The sequence below is a fragment of the Haliotis rubra genome, unplaced genomic scaffold (assembly GCF_003918875.1).
Source record: "Haliotis rubra isolate DU_JTF1 unplaced genomic scaffold, ASM391887v1 Scf525, whole genome shotgun sequence".
NCBI classification, from domain to species: domain Eukaryota; kingdom Metazoa; phylum Mollusca; class Gastropoda; order Lepetellida; family Haliotidae; genus Haliotis; species Haliotis rubra.
In genome coordinates, this window is record NW_025767219.1 from 772551 (window position 1) to 789887 (window position 17337).

Here is a 17337-nt window from a genome sequence, read left to right on the forward strand (position 1 = left end):
AAGTCTTTATTCGTAGCAGAGTGAAGTGTCTGCTACTAGACTCAGTATATATAGGGACTCAGGCCTTCTGTGGAATTTCTGAGTTACCTAATATTGTAGCTGTAATCTAAAATCTGGTGTATCAATTGCAATTAGCTCTTTGTCATGGAGTGCACTGACTACTTAAAATCATTTATATCACTACGCAACGGACATAAGCTACTTACAATGACGTTGCGCCCGGCCATGCACAGCATGTTACGGCCTGGGGCATAACCCTAACAGAGACAGCTTGACTATCTTGCATAATTCAGAGTTAACTGATTTGTGACGGTCAGCTACGTGGATACTTCATCTTAAGAAATATATAAATGTTATACTGATTGTTAAATAAAATATTCATGTAAATATGCAACTTATTATTGAACCATAATCATCATAATTTTAGATTCATTGTAGTGATTTTAAGACTATGACAATATCCCTCCGCTGTGGGAAGCTTTTGACCATAAAAGCAAAACATGGATGTTACATGGAAATAGTGCTACTAAAGGCTTGTCCGTGTTGGACCAAACATTATACATACATTGAGAATGCACATTTGATCAATCAATGATTGACAAAATAGAAAATGCGGCAGTATTAATTATAAGCAAGTATGAAACATCGTAAAACAGAAAACAACATATGACATGATAAAATTGTTCTGCTTTGAGAAGCAAACAGGTATATAATATGGTGAACAAAATACAACTGTCACAATAAACCATGTATGGTAGAGTATTGTTCTCAGCAGGAACTCGGCCATTGTATAAAGTCCCTAAGTAGAAAAGGTTATTAACCTGTGATGGGCAAATTCATTTGGAACACTGGGATGAAGAATATCAGATCAAGGTTTTGAAAAGTTCAAATAGGTGTACAGGGGGCCAAATAGTGTCATATTTGGGCAATATTATTGTATCAATGTCGTTTTGATTGAATGTATGACATTTCATGAGTGTAATCAATGATAATAAATAACTGATTCTGATAACATGGAGCCAGGATTCAGTGGGTTGATAGTGTTGACAACGAGTTTGAAGAGATGACATTTGCAACTATCATCCTTCTAGCACTTATGAACACAGGAGGACCTGTAGGTTTGTTATCAACGCCTAACAATTTTCCCTGAACCTAACTGCCATGGACTATCAAAGTCGAGGGTCCCTATATTATTAGAGATTAGACAAAATATTTGTGAGATCTTTTGTGCTTACGACTGCGTCCAGTCTGTGTTTTGTGCACGTGGAAGTCTCTGATAAGTCCTTGTCCTATGTTATGGTGTGGTTCCCATGTTGGTGTAGGATATCCATCCCATTTGACAAGAAAATGGCGTATGCCGTTGATGTCTTTGTACTTCAAGAGTTTTTCAACATCATAGAATTGATCTTGTTGGTGACCATTTGTTTGCTTGTGAGAGTGCTCTGATGGCACAGTTTCATCCGCTTCTGCAGTAGGCTTTTCACTGGAGACTGTTGAGTCGAGTGGAGAGTTGCCTTGCAAAGTTTGCGCAGGAGGATCTGGTAATGATTCTGTAATTGTAGGTGTGGAAGAACCTGATGAGTCATCATGCCGTGCAACATTACCTCTGAGGATATAGGGTTTCAGGCGATTGGCATGGACCAAAGATTTGTGTTCTTTGTCGTCTGAACATCTATGGATTTTGAACGTGTGGTTTGGACCAATGTTCGTGATATAATAAGGACCTGTCCATGACTGGGACAGCTTGGGGGAAAGTCCTTGTTTGACTACAGGGCTGTGGAGAAGCACCTGCTGGCTTAATCTGAATGAAGGTTCTGATGATTTCAGTTCTTGATGCTCCTTATCTATCTGTTGACTTACAAACATGTTGTCTCGAGCAATAGCTTTGACAACCTTCAGATTATCAATGAGCTGTTTAAGATGCGTCTCTGCGCTTTTACCAAGTGTTGGCTTTGGCGTGAGTTTAGTGTCAAATGGAAGACACATTTCTCTGCCAAAGAGCATTTGATGTGGTGAGAAACCAGTTGATTGGCATGGTGTGTTTCGCATTGCCATGAGAACACATGGAAGAATGTCAGCCCAGTTAGATTGGTCAGGCTTACAGTACGATTTTAAGGCTTGTGCAATTGTACTGTTACGCCGTTCAACCATTCCATTTGTCTGGGGGTGGTATGATGATGTGAAGTGGTGTTTCACCTCAAAGATTTCACAGATTGCATTGACTAGCTTTGATGTGAACTGGCGTCCTCTATCAGTGATAAGAGTTCGAGGAGCACCATACCTTGTAAAGACCTCATTAAAGAGTTTCGTTGCTACTTCCACGGCATCTTGGGTGTGCAATGGAAATGCTTCAATCCACCTAGAGAATGAGTCCACAGCTACAAGAACATACTTATGCCCATCCTTTGTTTGAGGAAGAGGCCCAAGAATATCAACATGTAGCCTGGAAAAGTTGTCTTCAATAGGCATAGGTACCATTGGAGCTGGCTTAGAATGGACCCGACGTTTGGTTTTTTGACATTCTTCACATGATTTGATGTATGTTTCAACATCCTGGTACAAACCTGGCCAATGGTACTTGGTCAATATGGACTGACGGGTAGCATCACGACCAAAGTGGCATCCACCTGCTTTTGAATCATGATAAGCATAAAGCAGGGATTTCCTGTCTGCAATAGGAACTGCCAGTTGTGTGACCATTGGGTGGCGACCATTCTTGTGTCCTCTGTGCTTTGGCATGTAGAAATGATATAATATACCGTTGCAAAGATCATACTCCTGTGAGCGACCCTGGAGGCCTTTAATTTGAGAATCAGTGTAATGAGAGGGAATCTCACCATTCTCTAGATAGTCAATGATTGGCTTAAGATCTGGAGAACAGCGCTGTCTCTCTGCGAGATCGTTTTCAGGAATATCAGTGCCAATAGTTTGAACTGTTGGTCCTGCTGGAATCTCATCTTGATAGCAGAATTCAACACACAGATCGAGTGATGCTGTTGCATTAGAATCTACAGCTTTCTGATCAGCTGGATTAGGGTTTTCTGAAGATGAACGTTCAGGAGATATCCCACAGTCATTATCTGAAGAAGTAGGCTGACCATCAGTGTTGTGATGGATTGGGTTTCTCTGTGGTGCTGTTGCACCCACTTCGGCGTGTGAGCGCTGGATTGGTACATGATTGTACTGGACATTGGCTGTTGTGTAGTTGATAGAAGGCCGTGGTGGGACAGGGAAATCATCAGTGACAGGTTCAGTGATCTGTGCAGGATATGGAATGCGAGAGAGAGCATCAGCATTTGTGTTAGCTTTACCTGCTCTATGTTCGATCTCGAAGTCATATTCCTGGAGCATGAGAGACCATCTGGCAAGACGACCTGTTTCTTGTTTGATGTCCTTTAGCCATTTGAGAGCATGATGATCTGTGTACACTTTAAACTTTTGAGATGTGAGGTACACCCTGAAAGTTCTAATGCCTTCTAATACAGCCAGACATTCCAACTGAGTGATGCCCCATTTCTTCTCAGCAGCATGAAGGGCACGACCACCATAACAGATGACATGCTCTTGGCCGGAAGCATCTCGTTGTCCTAAGATGTACCCTAGAGCTGAGGTGGAAGCATCAGTTGTGAGAATAAATGGTCTGTTAGGGTCAGGGTATGATAAGACAGGGGCTGTAGTTAAGCATTCTTTCAGTCTGTTGAGTGCCTGCTCACATTCGTCAGTCCAGTTAAATGTGGCATCTTTTTGAAGCAAGTTGTACAATGGAGAGGCTATGCGGGAGAAATATGGGACAAACTTGCGATAGTAACTTGCAAGACCAAGAAAATGTCTAACATCATGGACGTTTTTTAGGAGAAGGGATGCTTTTCACAACTTCTACCTTTGATTTGTCGACTTCCACTCCGTTTTTGCTGAAGACATGGCCTAAATATGATACTCTCTTAGCTGCGAACCTACATTTGCTTGGTTTTAAAGTAAGTCCTGCTTCCTTGAGTTTGCCAAAAACACATTTGAGATGTTGCAAATGCTCTTCATAGGTTCTGCTGTAGATAATGATATCATCTACATAAATCAAAATATACTTCCAATTCATGGACTGGAGAGCGGTAGAAATGGTTTGTTGAAAAGCGGCAGGTGCATTTTTTGAGGCCAAAAGGGAGACGGTTAAATTCAAAAATACCATCTTGAGTGATGAAGGCTGACTTATGTTTTGTTTCAGGGTGAAGTGGTATCTGCCAAAATCCACTTGCACAATCAAGTACAGAGAACAGCTGAGCATGTTTTTCACCAATAGCATCTATGACATCCTCTAAGCGTGGAAGAGGGAAGAAAATTGGTTTTGTTGCTGCATTCAGCTTTCGATAATCGACCGCAAATCGATAACTGTTGTCAGATTTCTTGACCATGACTACTGGTGAATGCCATTCAGAGTGACTTGGTTCTATTATTCCTGCATCTAACATTTCCTTAATTTGTTTGGCACATTCTTTTCTAACCAAAGATGACTGACGATAGAAGGGGAGTCTAACAGGACGTGTATGCTCTGTCTCAATCTTATGCTGATGCAGATGTGTTTTGCCTAGCTCTGACCAGTCTTGTGCAAAAACTGATCTTTGAGACAAGAGGAAGCACTCAAGTTGTTGCTTTTGGGTCTCAGTGAGATCTGAATCACTCAGGTCAAAAGACAGTTTGGAGTTCAGATTTGAGGAGCTAGAAGGATCTGCAGTGTTGACTGAAGGATGACCCTTGTTTGGTTCAGATTCCAGTGTATGGATAGATGATTGGTCAATGATGGAGGCTGTGGCTACTATTCGTTGACAACGAAGCAAAACAGGTTTATCAGTTGGATTGAGAAACCTCATGCATGGTCTACCTTTGGCGCTTTGGATGAGACATTTGGCTCCTTGAAGTTGGAGTGCCTCTAGGCCAGGAAATGGTTCCAGTAGCAATATTCTGTTGTTCTCACAGCGGGAGATTTTAACAGGAATATCAGCCTGAGAATGGGGAGGAATTTCAACAGTTTTTCGCGGTCTCACAAACCCTGCATTGGCATCAACCAAGCTTACGGATATTAATCCATCATGCAGGTGAACTGAGCGGCTTGAGAGATCAATTTTGACATGGTTTGACTGGAGAAAGTCTAAACCAAGAATGATGGCATGATGCAATGAAGTGAAGACATGAAATTCTTGTGAAAATAAAGCATGACCAATTTTAAGTTGTAGTGTGACTAAACCTAACACTGGGTGACGTTCTCCTCCTACACCAATGATCTCTGTCAGATGAGATTTCTGAAGGTGAGACTCAGTGAGTCCTATTTTCTTCAGAAATTTCATGTGAACACAGCTGATTGTAGCGCCAGTGTCTATCAATGCTGTTGTTTTCATTTGCTTAACCTTAATCTGAATGGTGTTTTTGCATAGAGGGGCTACAAGAGATACTTCATGTTGACTAGGATTGGATGAGATTGGGGTAGTAGGTTTACTACGATTGAAAGGGGAGTTTGATGGTTTGGGCAGTTTACATGGGTGCCTGATTCTAAGTGGATCCTTGGAATCAGGCACGCGTCCCTATGCGTTATGTACCTTAGACAGAAGAACCTGATAGCAAACAGATGTATGATGACCCTTCTTCCTGCAAAATTGCAAATTGTATGCCGATGGGGACAATAATTACGCTGAGAACAATACCCACCACATCCTGAGCATCTTTCTCTGCTGTCCCTGCTGGATGGACGGTGGTGCTCTCTTCTGAAGTCACGTGGCCTGTGCTCCGACTGTTGACCAGGATACGATGACTGAAGACGTTCTTGTCTGGAACTGTAGACATCTCGTCGAGGTTGTGACTGGTACCTGACTCCTTGCTGACAGTCATCTTGGAGTGTCTCCTGCTGTGTAGACATTGCAGCTGCCACGGGTCTCGGTTGGTTCTCCATCAGTGACATCACTAGTGCTGACAGTTTAGTGACTTGGTCTGTGAGGCTAGCTTGATCTGGCTGCTGGACACTGAGGTATGACTTGGCTGCAAGTTCACCCTGATGACGCACTTGTTCCAATGTTTTGGGCTCTTTATTGTAGACCCATTGTCTGACGGAAGGGTTCAGTCCATTCACAGCTATAGCAACTAAGATATCTGTTGGTATAGACTTCCTAGAAGTTGCCTGTTCCACTCTACTGATGTAATCAGATACTGACTCAGCAGGTTGCTGATTTATGGCTAGCACGGAGAGATCAAATTGTCCTGATGGTTGAAATCTAGAATAGAAAGCTTGTTTCAAACTATTCCAGTCTGATTTGATATCTTCACTTAAGGATAGATGCCACTGTTTTGCTGGTCCTTCTAAGAGAAAGTTCAAAATAAGCAAGCTCTGTTTTGATCAGTACCTTGGAGTTTCACCCAGGTCTCTAGATCTGACCACCAGTTAATTGCATCCTGCTTACCTGAGTATTTTGGAAGCTGAATATGTGACATGGACATACTTGTAGATGGGGAAGTAAATAAAACACTTGAACTTGTTGTTGTTGATGATGATGTTGTTGTTGTTGATGCTGTTAATTCTGACGTTGATGTCGAGGTTGATATTGACGTTGTTGCTGTTGTCGTTGATGTTGACGTTGATGCAGATGAAGTTGATATTCCAGCTGTTGGCATCGATGATGTTGTATTTGGAGCTGGTGTCGATGATGACTCTGCCGGCAGACTCAGTGTTTCTAAGGACTCAAGATTGGAAGACCGCAGCCTTGACCTGTAGTTTTCGGGTGTTACGCCTTTCATCAGCACCGGGATCTTTGATCTCCATCAACTGACGTAGCTTGTTACTGACTGACGTAGCTTGTGTTTCTTGGGTTGCTTGTTTGTCTGGTGCTACATCACATTGACGACAAGATATTTGGGGGGAATTAACTTGGCAGAGCTGACTACTCGGCCATCACCTTAAAAACAGAGAGAAGGCTGCTGAGTCCCTTGAAGTCTTTATTCGTAGCAGAGTGAGTAATTATATACTTATAGAGAGATTGCAAACAATAATAAATATACATGGTAGATACGGTAAATGACTAACAGTTAAATAAACCTTAGCAGCGTAACAGTGGTATTGTTATCCAGGCAAAGTTGGCCGACTTAAATGATTGGTTTGCGAGTCACTGATAATTAGAACCAATACGGTAATACATTTACAAAGTAAGTTGTGTACAATACTAGACAGGGATTTATTATATCTTATTCTAGCTAACGTATATCATACATGAACTGTTAATACTTACATTTACGGCATTCTAGCGTTACTGATGTATTTACATATACCTGTAATTTACATACTGTATTATTTCAATGCCGTAAATGCTTAACCGACTGATAGACGTAGCATAGCCAATATTCGCATGAGCCGGTATTTACGTGAGGTTACCCGCGGGTATTTACCACAATGTACACGTACTCATACTAAGTGCTTTAATGACTATCTATCACTTGGCATATCAACAGTTAATGTACAACTAGACTACTGTGCTAATATCTACATATATAAACATACTATTTGCATCCATGTTGCCTTGTGGTATACTGAACTGTATAAACGTGAGGTTAAGGCTATGAAAAAGGTAGCACACATAAGTAGAGCGCATATCACACGGTATAACTTCCCGACTTTAACTAGTACAATAATACAATCTTACCTTAAAAACAGAGAGAAGGCTGCTGAGTCCCTTGAAGTCTTTATTCGTAGCAGAGTGAAGTGTCTGCTACTAGACTCAGTATATATAGGGACTCAGGCCTTCTGTGGAATTTCTGAGTTACCTAATATTGTAGCTGTAATCTAAAATCTGGTGTATCAATTGCAATTAGCTCTTTGTCATGGAGTGCACTGACTACTTAAAATCATTTATATCACTACGCAACGGACATAAGCTACTTACAATGACGTTGCGCCCGGCCATGCACAGCATGTTACGGCCTGGGGCATAACCCTAACAGAGACGGCTTGACTATCTTGCATAATTCAGAGTTAACTGATTTGTGACGGTCAGCTACGTGGATACTTCATCTTAAGAAATATATAAATGTTATACTGATTGTTAAATAAAATATTCATGTAAATATGCAACTTATTATTGAACCATAATCATCATAATTTTAGATTCATTGTAGTGATTTTAAGACTATGACATAGTGCACCGATTTTGATAATTTTGGATTTAATCGAAAGGGAATTCATCTGGCTTTATTTCAGTAAGAATCCCGGCTGTGTATTTCACAATTTATATGTATATGGATATCAGTGTACGCTTGTAGGACCCAGGACGTATTATTTTCAGCAATACAAGCCCCTGTGATTTAAAGCATGCAACAATGTTAAGAAATAACGTATTGCTAAATATTGTACTGCCAAAATGATGTAATACTGCATGTTACATACGATTGTGTAAGTTACAGTGCATTTGGTTTACTCTGCATGAGGACAGGAGGTGGAAAATACGATAAACCTCTTGCTCTAGCTACCTGTCCCAAACCTTGTCCTCAAATATGTTCTTCCTCACCATGTCCTCAAAATGTCCTCAGTTTGAAAGTACAGGGTTACAATACTACATATTACAAATGTGACTTGCGATTCCATTAAGAATATCTTGCCTTCTTGTAAATACAAAATTAAAATTAGATGAAGATAAAATTGCTTCAAAAGCGCGAGGAACGAACGTTTTATCATGAGTTACCTCACACCTCTTTTGATGAGACTGAGTTAAAAATTCTCACGGTTCAAGGGTACATATGTACCGTATGTCTTTAGTTATTTATGGGGTACACAAGTGACCAAGTCTTAGTCAACCAGAAACCTATGATCCCGGGTTGGAATATCATTTTTGTTCCAAGGCTGGTCAGTAACAACAAGCTCTCATGGAAGACCTTTTTACGGGGAAAGTATAGTTTTTCACGTGTCTAGCTGACACATTGTGATATAACTAAACCACAGGGCAAAAGAAAGTTCACCGACTTCACTTGACAAAAAACATGAAACAAAGGCGTAGGTAAGATAGATAATAATTATCTTACAAACATTTTCCAATAATTTGACTGAAAATTGATTGTAATGCGTGTCTTGCATTTGTCACAATTAATAAGGACAGAGTCAATGGGTCAAAATGGGTCTGACACAATTCAGAGTTTAATTCAACTGCATAAAGAGTCATATAATAGACTGGAGTCAAGACATGGCATCAGATCGTAGTCTGGTCAAGTCCCTGTCTGTTCGATAGAGGTACACGCTGTCTCAGCTGACGATCAAGATGATCCCAGAGATGTTCAATGGGGTTCATATCGGGAGAACGCGCTGGCCAAGGCAATACTTTTACGTTAATTGTGCAGGTATTCTCGAAATATTCTGGCGGTGTAAGGTAAATCTCCCAGATGTCTTCGGCCAATGTCGTGATTCTTGGTTTTCCCAATCTAGAGCAGAACAATCTTGGGTCTGGCTTGTTTGCTGGTAGCGGTTTATCAATTTGCTGATGGGGGCCTCGCTGTAGTTAAAGGTTCTTGCCAGCAGACCTTGTGCAGCCCCCTTGTTGGTTATACGATCGCCCTCTCTCGTTGCGCTTGTGTACGTTTTGGCACATTCATGGTGCCTTATTGGTTATTGTATGCTATAATATAGAACAAGTTTTTATGGATAACAACTTCTTTATTTCGTGAGTGCGACGTTTCGATACAGATTCTTGTACCGTTGTCAAGCAAGAGTGATACATGAAGTGTAGGAGCTGCATATGTATACTGTATAGAACAATGAAACAACATAATAGATAAAGAAAACAACATAATTGCCATGATTGGCTAAGCAGTAAGCTGATGAAGCCAGTGAGTACACAAAGGATAGTGAATGGAAGCCAGAGATGTAGTTACAATGAGATGTTTATACAATAGGTGCGATGTTTATACAATAGATTGGGCTTGGTGGAGGAGTGGGTCATAAGCTGATGGAATGAAATATCCTTGGTCACGGTTGATGGTGGGCTTGTGGCGTTTGATGTGAATGGCTTCTGTGAGTTTGCGTTTAGTGAAGTCCGTTTGGTTGTTGGCGAGAATGGTGATGTCGGACCACTCAATTTGATGATTGGGGTTAGCTTTGATGTGGTCAGAGATAGCTGATTTGGTGTCGGAATTAGCAACAGAGGTGCGATGTTCTTTGACTCGGGTGTTGATGGGTCGGGATGTTTCTCCTATGTAGCATTGTCCACAATTACAGTTTATTTTTATAAATGACACATTTCGGGTTGTTGTTGTTGATGGTGGGTTGTTTTCTTCCGTTGGCATGGAGGAGGTTGTTTAGGCTGGAGGACGCTGAGAAGGTTGTGTCTATGCCTGCCTGTTGTTTCAGGAGTCGGTTTATTTGGTGTGATGGTTTACCAATGTAGGGAATGGATATCTTGATGGGGGCTGATTCTGGTTTAGATCTTTTCGCAAGAGGTGAAAGCGTTGCTTCGATGGTTCTGTTGACTATTTCAGGTGGGTAGTGGTTGCGTTCTACAAAGACTTTCCTCAGGTGTTCAATTTCTTCCTGTAGGTTTGTTGAGCAGATGTTTTTTGGTCTTCTGGTCAATGTAGAGATGACGCCGGTCGTGACTTTAGGGGGGGGGGGGGGTGGAGTTGGAGTGGATGTATTGATCCGTATGAGTAGGTTTTCTGTACACGGAGGTGTGGAGTTGGTTGCAGGAGGTGCGGGATACAAGGACATCAAGGAAATGTAGTTGGTTGTTCTGCTCTGTTGCTATGGTGAATTTGATGCGGGGATGTTGGCTGTTGAGATGGACGAGGAGCTGCTTTGGATCTTGCTGAGGTTGGAGGATGACGAAGGTGTCATCCACTTTGCGGTACCAGCAGGACGGTTTGAAGGGTGCAGTTTCTAGGGCCTTATCTTCCAGGTCGGCCAATCATGGCAATTATGTTGTTTTCTTTGTCTATTATGTTGTTTCATTGTTCTATACAGTATACATATGCAGCTCCTACACTTCATGTATCACTCTTGCTTGACAACGGTACAAGAATCTGTATCGAAACGTCGCACTCACGAAATAAAGAAGTTGTTATCCATAAAAACTTGTTCTATATTGTACGTCTCAACTACTAAAATGCCACTCAAACAAATTGTATGCTATAGTTTGGCATGTAATGCATGTGGACCCGTGAAAAACGTAAACAGCACCAATCGAACTTATCTGGGGAGACCTTAAAAGTACAGTGGCCTGGAAAAATCAATCATTCAAGTTGAATGATGTCAAACACATTGTCAACACTGCTATATGTGACCGTGACATTGCACGCTGGCATGCATGTGTTGAACATGTCAAGAAGGTGGAGAAAGAGTACTGGCTCAAAGACGGCTTGAAGGAGCAAACAGTTCATCCAGTTGTCATTCGTCTGGACACTATTGACTCCTCTGTGGAAGAATGGAGTGAACTTGATGAAGTTTAATTCTGATATTATATTGACAGATAATACTAGTATCCAGCCAGATATGCTCAAAGAAATATAACTTCTTTTCACAATGACATCACTGACTAATTCCAACGACTTATAGTGTAACATGAAACACTCATTTAACATAAAATTATCATGAAAACATAAATATTAACTATCTATATGCTTAGAGCTATTAGCAATGCATTGCTTAATTTGGAATGTGAACGACATCAAAGCATAACACTTTTGTCTTCATTCTATCTTTTTTTCAATGAGTATACTATGATTGTGTGTGCTTGTGTCCGAGGGAACGGGGCTTAAACAGTTGTTGAGTTCTAACCATAGGTGGTCCGATTAATGATTTAGTGTAAATATACGTTCCGTGTTCTTTAAATGCATTTCCACTTGGGTACTGCATAAACAAAATATGACATAACATTACAAATTTAAAGATTTTAACCTACAGAATAATTATCACTAATGGGTTTTGTGGTTAATGTTGAACAACTCAGAGAAACAATCTCCGTATGATGGTTAACAGTTGGCACCCACCTTACCCTATTCACGACCTGTGACACCTCTTCATACCTGTCACGTGCATAGCTGACCTACATTGACGAACGTTGACCTTTCTGACCCAACCCTGCCGCTGTTACAGGTCATTGACTCCCTCCCTCTGCAAGTAGTCTGCGTTCTGCTGTTTATGATGTTGACAGTTACACAGACAGATTCTTTAATACAAATACATCAAATCGGTGATTTACAATGTGATTAGGTTGTCTGACAAAACATCCACTTGCACAGTTGGAGGTCGATTGGATAATTGGATGAAGAGATATTTACAAAAAACCGGGTCCACATGCATTTCATGCCAAACTATAGCTCTTTCCAACATCGGTATTTATGCAACAATCATGCACGTGCATTTGGACCACTGTCCAACAATTACGTTTTTCACGTTTTGAAATATGCACGATTCGGACGAAGTTTTCGGACAGCTGAGTTGTTTGGCGAATGTATTCAGTTTCAAACCTGTACCAGCGTTTGGGTTTTTGGTTTTTATACATTTACTTTAAAAGTGATAACTTTCTTTCGCCCAGTAGTTTAGAATAGTATTCAAGGGTGCGTTAAACCCAAGTTACTCACGTGACTATATATTGACCAATTAAATCAATCTTTCAGAATCATGCTTGCATCTTAAGCCCATGCAAGTTTGAAGAGGTGTGTATTCCGGTGACGTCAGCGGCAGACTTCGTATGCTTGCTTCCCGGAGATCAAGTATCAACAACAACTCAATATTCTACTCCTACTACGATGCCTGCAACGCCAATTCCGACGACACCAACAACTACACTAACAGCTCCGATGACAACAACTCCAACAACAACTCCAACAACAACAACTCCAACAACAACAACTCCAACAACAACACCTACAACAACCACTCCGGCAATGACTTCTACCACAACCACTCCAACAACTACGATGACGACAACCACTCCGACAACAACGACTCCAAGCACAACCACTCCGACAACTACGATAATGACAACAACTCCAACAACCACTCCAACCACAACCACTCCGACAACTACGATGACGACGACGACTCCAACAACTACAACTACGACAACGACAACGACTCCAACAACAACTACTACAACAACAACGACGACTAAAGGTAGGAAAAGGGACATCATGTATAAATAATTACACTTTTAGTACTCCCAATACCAAATTTTACTCTTCAAAAGAAAGAGTGAAATTGGCTTCGCACTTTCAAAAGAAGTATCTATAGTAGAATAGTAGAAATTAACGTGCTGTGGCAAATATGATCAGTACTTCACAGTGACTAGCAGACTATTGAACACTACCAGTATTCAGGACACATCGTCACAACTGGGGTGACCGTCGCTGGTCACTTGAAAGGAATATAGTGACAAAATAATGGCACCTTATATTGTCCTACTTGAAGGCGTATTGGTCTACGATCCGTCTTTTGAACGACCACGCCAGTGCTCACCGTGTTCAAAGTGTCATTGGTTACACTCAGCAGCACACATTCTACAGAATACTATGGTCAACAATGAGTCTTGACTTTCCTTGATTGATGACGTCTGGGACATCATAGGGAGACATATGTGTCAACGTCATAAGCGGCCTACGTTGGCTCAACTTGGTCAGGCGCTGCACGAGGAGTGGGAAGGGTTCCAACGAATGGTTTTGGGAGACTCATGCGTAGTATGCCTCGTCGACGAAATGTATCCAAACAAAGGTGTTTACTTGCACGCCTTAGAATAAAAGGGTCGGTGAGAGTATCCCCCCCCCCCCCCCCAACGATGCACACAACCTGTCAGGTGATCTTCAATGATACACAGGGTCTGAAATTTCCGATCACATTGGTGTAATGTGTTCCCAATTGGTTAAATTTTATCATAAATCTCCTCTCTTCGCCACGTATGTGATATATGCACACTAAACAGAAAATAACATGTGTATTACACGTCATTTTAATCAATATCATATCCACAACATACGCAATCGAAAGGAAATGAAGTAAAGTCAGTAATATTCGCCACATCGGAAATGTTCAAATAGAATCCATATTTCATTTACTATCGCTATCAACATAAATACATGACGCTGATAATGAATACACATAGTTTACGTTCGATTGGTGTTAGTGTTTGACAGAGGAAGGCATATCGTAGTAAGTTGCTGCATTTAGAGATTCACGTTTAAAATGACACAGCTAAATACAACTTGTCATACACATGAAGCGTGTGTACTGGGATACGATGACATTTGGCAAGTTAGCGAACCTCATCAACCAAACCTGTTAGTAGCCTCTTACAAATACATAGCATTGGAAGCAGTCCACTTTCTCGCGATATTCCTGTTTTGTAAAATAAGACCAACTGATGTTGTTCTGATTAACGCATTTTATTAGTGAGTGAGTGAGCGAGTGAATTTAGGTTTGCGCCGCACCCAGCAATATTCCAGCTATACGGCGGCAGTTTGTAAATAATCGAGTCTGGACCAGACAATCCAGTGATCAACAGCATGAGCATCAATCTGCGCAATTGGGATCCGATGACGTGTGTCAACCAAGTCAGCGAGCCTGACAACCCGATCCCGTTAGTCGCCTCTTACGACAAGCATTGGTTACTGAAGGTTCATTCTGACCCGGACCTTCGCGGGTACGCTCTTTATTCAACAGAAAACCCTTCAAATATATTTTCTGAAGGTTTAGGCCCAATTGTAGTAGCTCAAGATACCTAAATTGTGTTTGACCTGATATTCATAATCGGATTTCGGTCAGTAAAGCGAGTTTTCGATTCGCAAGATTTTTTAATTATCCACACTGTCGTGGAACAATGAAACACAGTTATCCAGGTCACTTCTTGCCTCCTCATTGATCGGATGGTGAACCGATGCCCCGTATTCCCGGAATCCCCACAATGTTAAGGAGGTGATTATCGTTCTGGAAGAATACATGAGTGGGCTGACAGATGGTGTATGTGTGTTGAAGAGGTGTTGACTAATTGGACCGTGGAAGATGCTCTGATGCACAGGGCGGATAGTGAAGACTGTGTGGCTCAAGGGAATCGCAGGTATATCGTACCGTGGCTTTAAAAGTGAAAATACTGATGAAGATGATACTAATGGACAGTTACTTGCGTCATATCACCCCTAGGCACATGCTCGTATCGTAATGAGTGTACATCTTATCCTACCTGACCGCCTCCGTGGTGTAGTGGTTAGAGCGTCCGCCCGGAGAGCGGAAGGTCGCGGGCTCGATCCCCGACCGCGTCATACCAAAAGATGTTAAAATATGGTACTTGTTGGTCCCTGCCTGGCGCTCGGCATTAATGGGTGCAACAAAGACTGGTCGGCTCGGAGTCAGTATAATGTGTCTGAGTGGGGTATTCATGCTTCACTGCGGCATGGTATCTCAGTGGGCTAGCACTATAAAACCAGCTTAAATCTGGGCTAGTACAAGCAGTCGCACACACACATACATACGCATGCACGTCGTCATATGAGCGAAATATTCTCAAGCACGACGTTAAACCCAATATCACCTCACCTCACCTCTTATCCTCTGTTGCAGACTGCTCGACGTATTCAAATTCCTTCACAAGAATTCAAGGATACGTGGTCTGGCTCCTCAACAACAAAACCTACACCAGCGTCAGCTCGGTATCAACGTGTCAACAATACTGTGTACAGTATACATCGTTCACGTGCAAGAGTTACGAATACTATTACTCCGAAAGATGGTGTTTCCTCCAGTCTTTTGTAAAGGATGATGCTCTCAGCGCATGGACAGCAGATTCCAGGGGAGACTATTTCCAACGTTTGCGTCAGTGTGATATCTCTGCGTGAGGGAAAACAAAGGCCCCAGAGTCAAATGTATCACGTGTTGCAATTACATTACAACGTGTTTGTTTTTATATGGGAGAATATCTCGAAATTATCAAAGTCGTTGACGTATGTCCATGACAACATATATTGTAAGGTATTTCTAAAGAAACATAAGAAAGATGTGCTTTGGTGGGCAGAGGGCGATAAGATAGACAAGTGTTTTAGCTTTCGCAAGTCACTGAGTTGTCCCCACAAGAACATGATGTTAGAAGCCCATTTTTTGGTGTACTACAATTGCTGTGAAACTATGCTCATCCACTGTTTGGGGTACAACAAGCGTTCCGCGTGCGTGCATTTCAATTCGATTTTGGAGGGTTTTTTATCGTGTGTGTGTGTGTGTGTGTGTGTGTGTGTGTGTGTGTGTGTGTGTGTGTGTGTGTGTGTGTGTGTGTGTGTGTGTGTGTGTGTGTGTGTGTGTGTGTGTGTGTGTGTGTGTGTGTGTGTGTGTGTGTGTGTGTGCGTGCGTGTTGGTTATTTATGCATTTGACGTGATGTCCTGGTCAACGTGTATTGGTCAGTGAGACACATGACATGGGCTGTTGAAGGACCGTCCACCCCTGCTTCAGTTATGGACAGCACGGATTGTATTTAAGGAATACAACAGGGGTTGCTTCATCGTATTTCTTCCGGGTTGGGGAAATCATTAGCATTCAGAGGAACATATTGATTCTTGGGAGCCGTAGAAGCACAGATAATCCGGTAAACAATTATTTTAAACAGTGTATTGTTGATTTATAATTGATAATTCTTTACTTGTTAACTGGACATTCGGAATGGCCAGAGGATTCCTAGCTCAGACTCAGCTGCATCAACAATAGACTGCCATTATGATAATGTCTACTATGAGGGGCAGAAGTTTAACGAAGGCTGAACTGTTTAGGTCTGTTGTATTATTATAGCTGCAATGTGTTGCAGATATCCGTTTATATTCTGAAGCAGTTTTTTTGAAAGATCCTCTGTGCGCTTGTATCATGACCATGCCGTTTTCACTGAGGAAATACTTATCAAATTCTCCCGAATATCTTACAAAATTACGCCAAGAAAGAATCAATTTGTTTTGTTGTTTAACACAACCATCAGCAATATTATTCATTGCGCCTGTAAATAATCAAGTGAGTTTAGTTTTACGCCTCACTTAGCAATATTCCAGCTATATGGCGGCGGTCTGTAAATACTCGCGTTTAGACCAGACAATCCAGTGATAAACAGCATAATCATCGCCCTGCGCAATTGGGAACCGATGACATGTGTCAACCAAGCCTGCGAGCCTGACCACCCGATCTCGTTGTTCGCCTCTTACGACAAGCATGGGTTACGGAAGGTTCATTCTAACCCGGACCTTCACGGGTGGTCAAGTCTGGACAAGGCAACCAATTGAATGACATCATAAACATCTATCCACGTATATGGAACACGATGACATGTGTCAACACATCTGACCATCCGATTCCCTTAGTTGCTTCT

At 41.7% G+C, this 17337-nt stretch overlaps 2 protein-coding genes across 2 annotated transcripts; one reads left to right on the plus strand and one right to left on the minus strand.

Annotated features, from left to right (window-relative positions):
• Positions 1-5417: 5417 nt before the first annotated feature.
• On the minus strand, positions 5418-8537 carry LOC124252809. The gene is made up of 3 exons (XM_046686483.1): positions 8497-8537; positions 6563-6689; positions 5418-6367 (listed from the first exon to the last, which is right to left on the minus strand). Exons 1-3 carry the CDS (start codon positions 8535-8537, stop codon positions 5429-5431), a joined length of 1107 nt encoding a protein of 368 aa, XP_046542439.1. The 3' UTR covers positions 5418-5428.
• Positions 8538-12759: 4222 nt separating this feature from the next.
• Positions 12760-16052, plus strand: LOC124252810 (salivary glue protein Sgs-3-like). The gene is made up of 2 exons (XM_046686484.1): positions 12760-13126; positions 15560-16052. Exons 1-2 carry the CDS (start codon positions 12760-12762, stop codon positions 15832-15834), a joined length of 642 nt encoding a protein of 213 aa, XP_046542440.1. The 3' UTR covers positions 15835-16052.
• The last annotated feature ends 1285 nt before the right edge of the window (positions 16053-17337 follow it).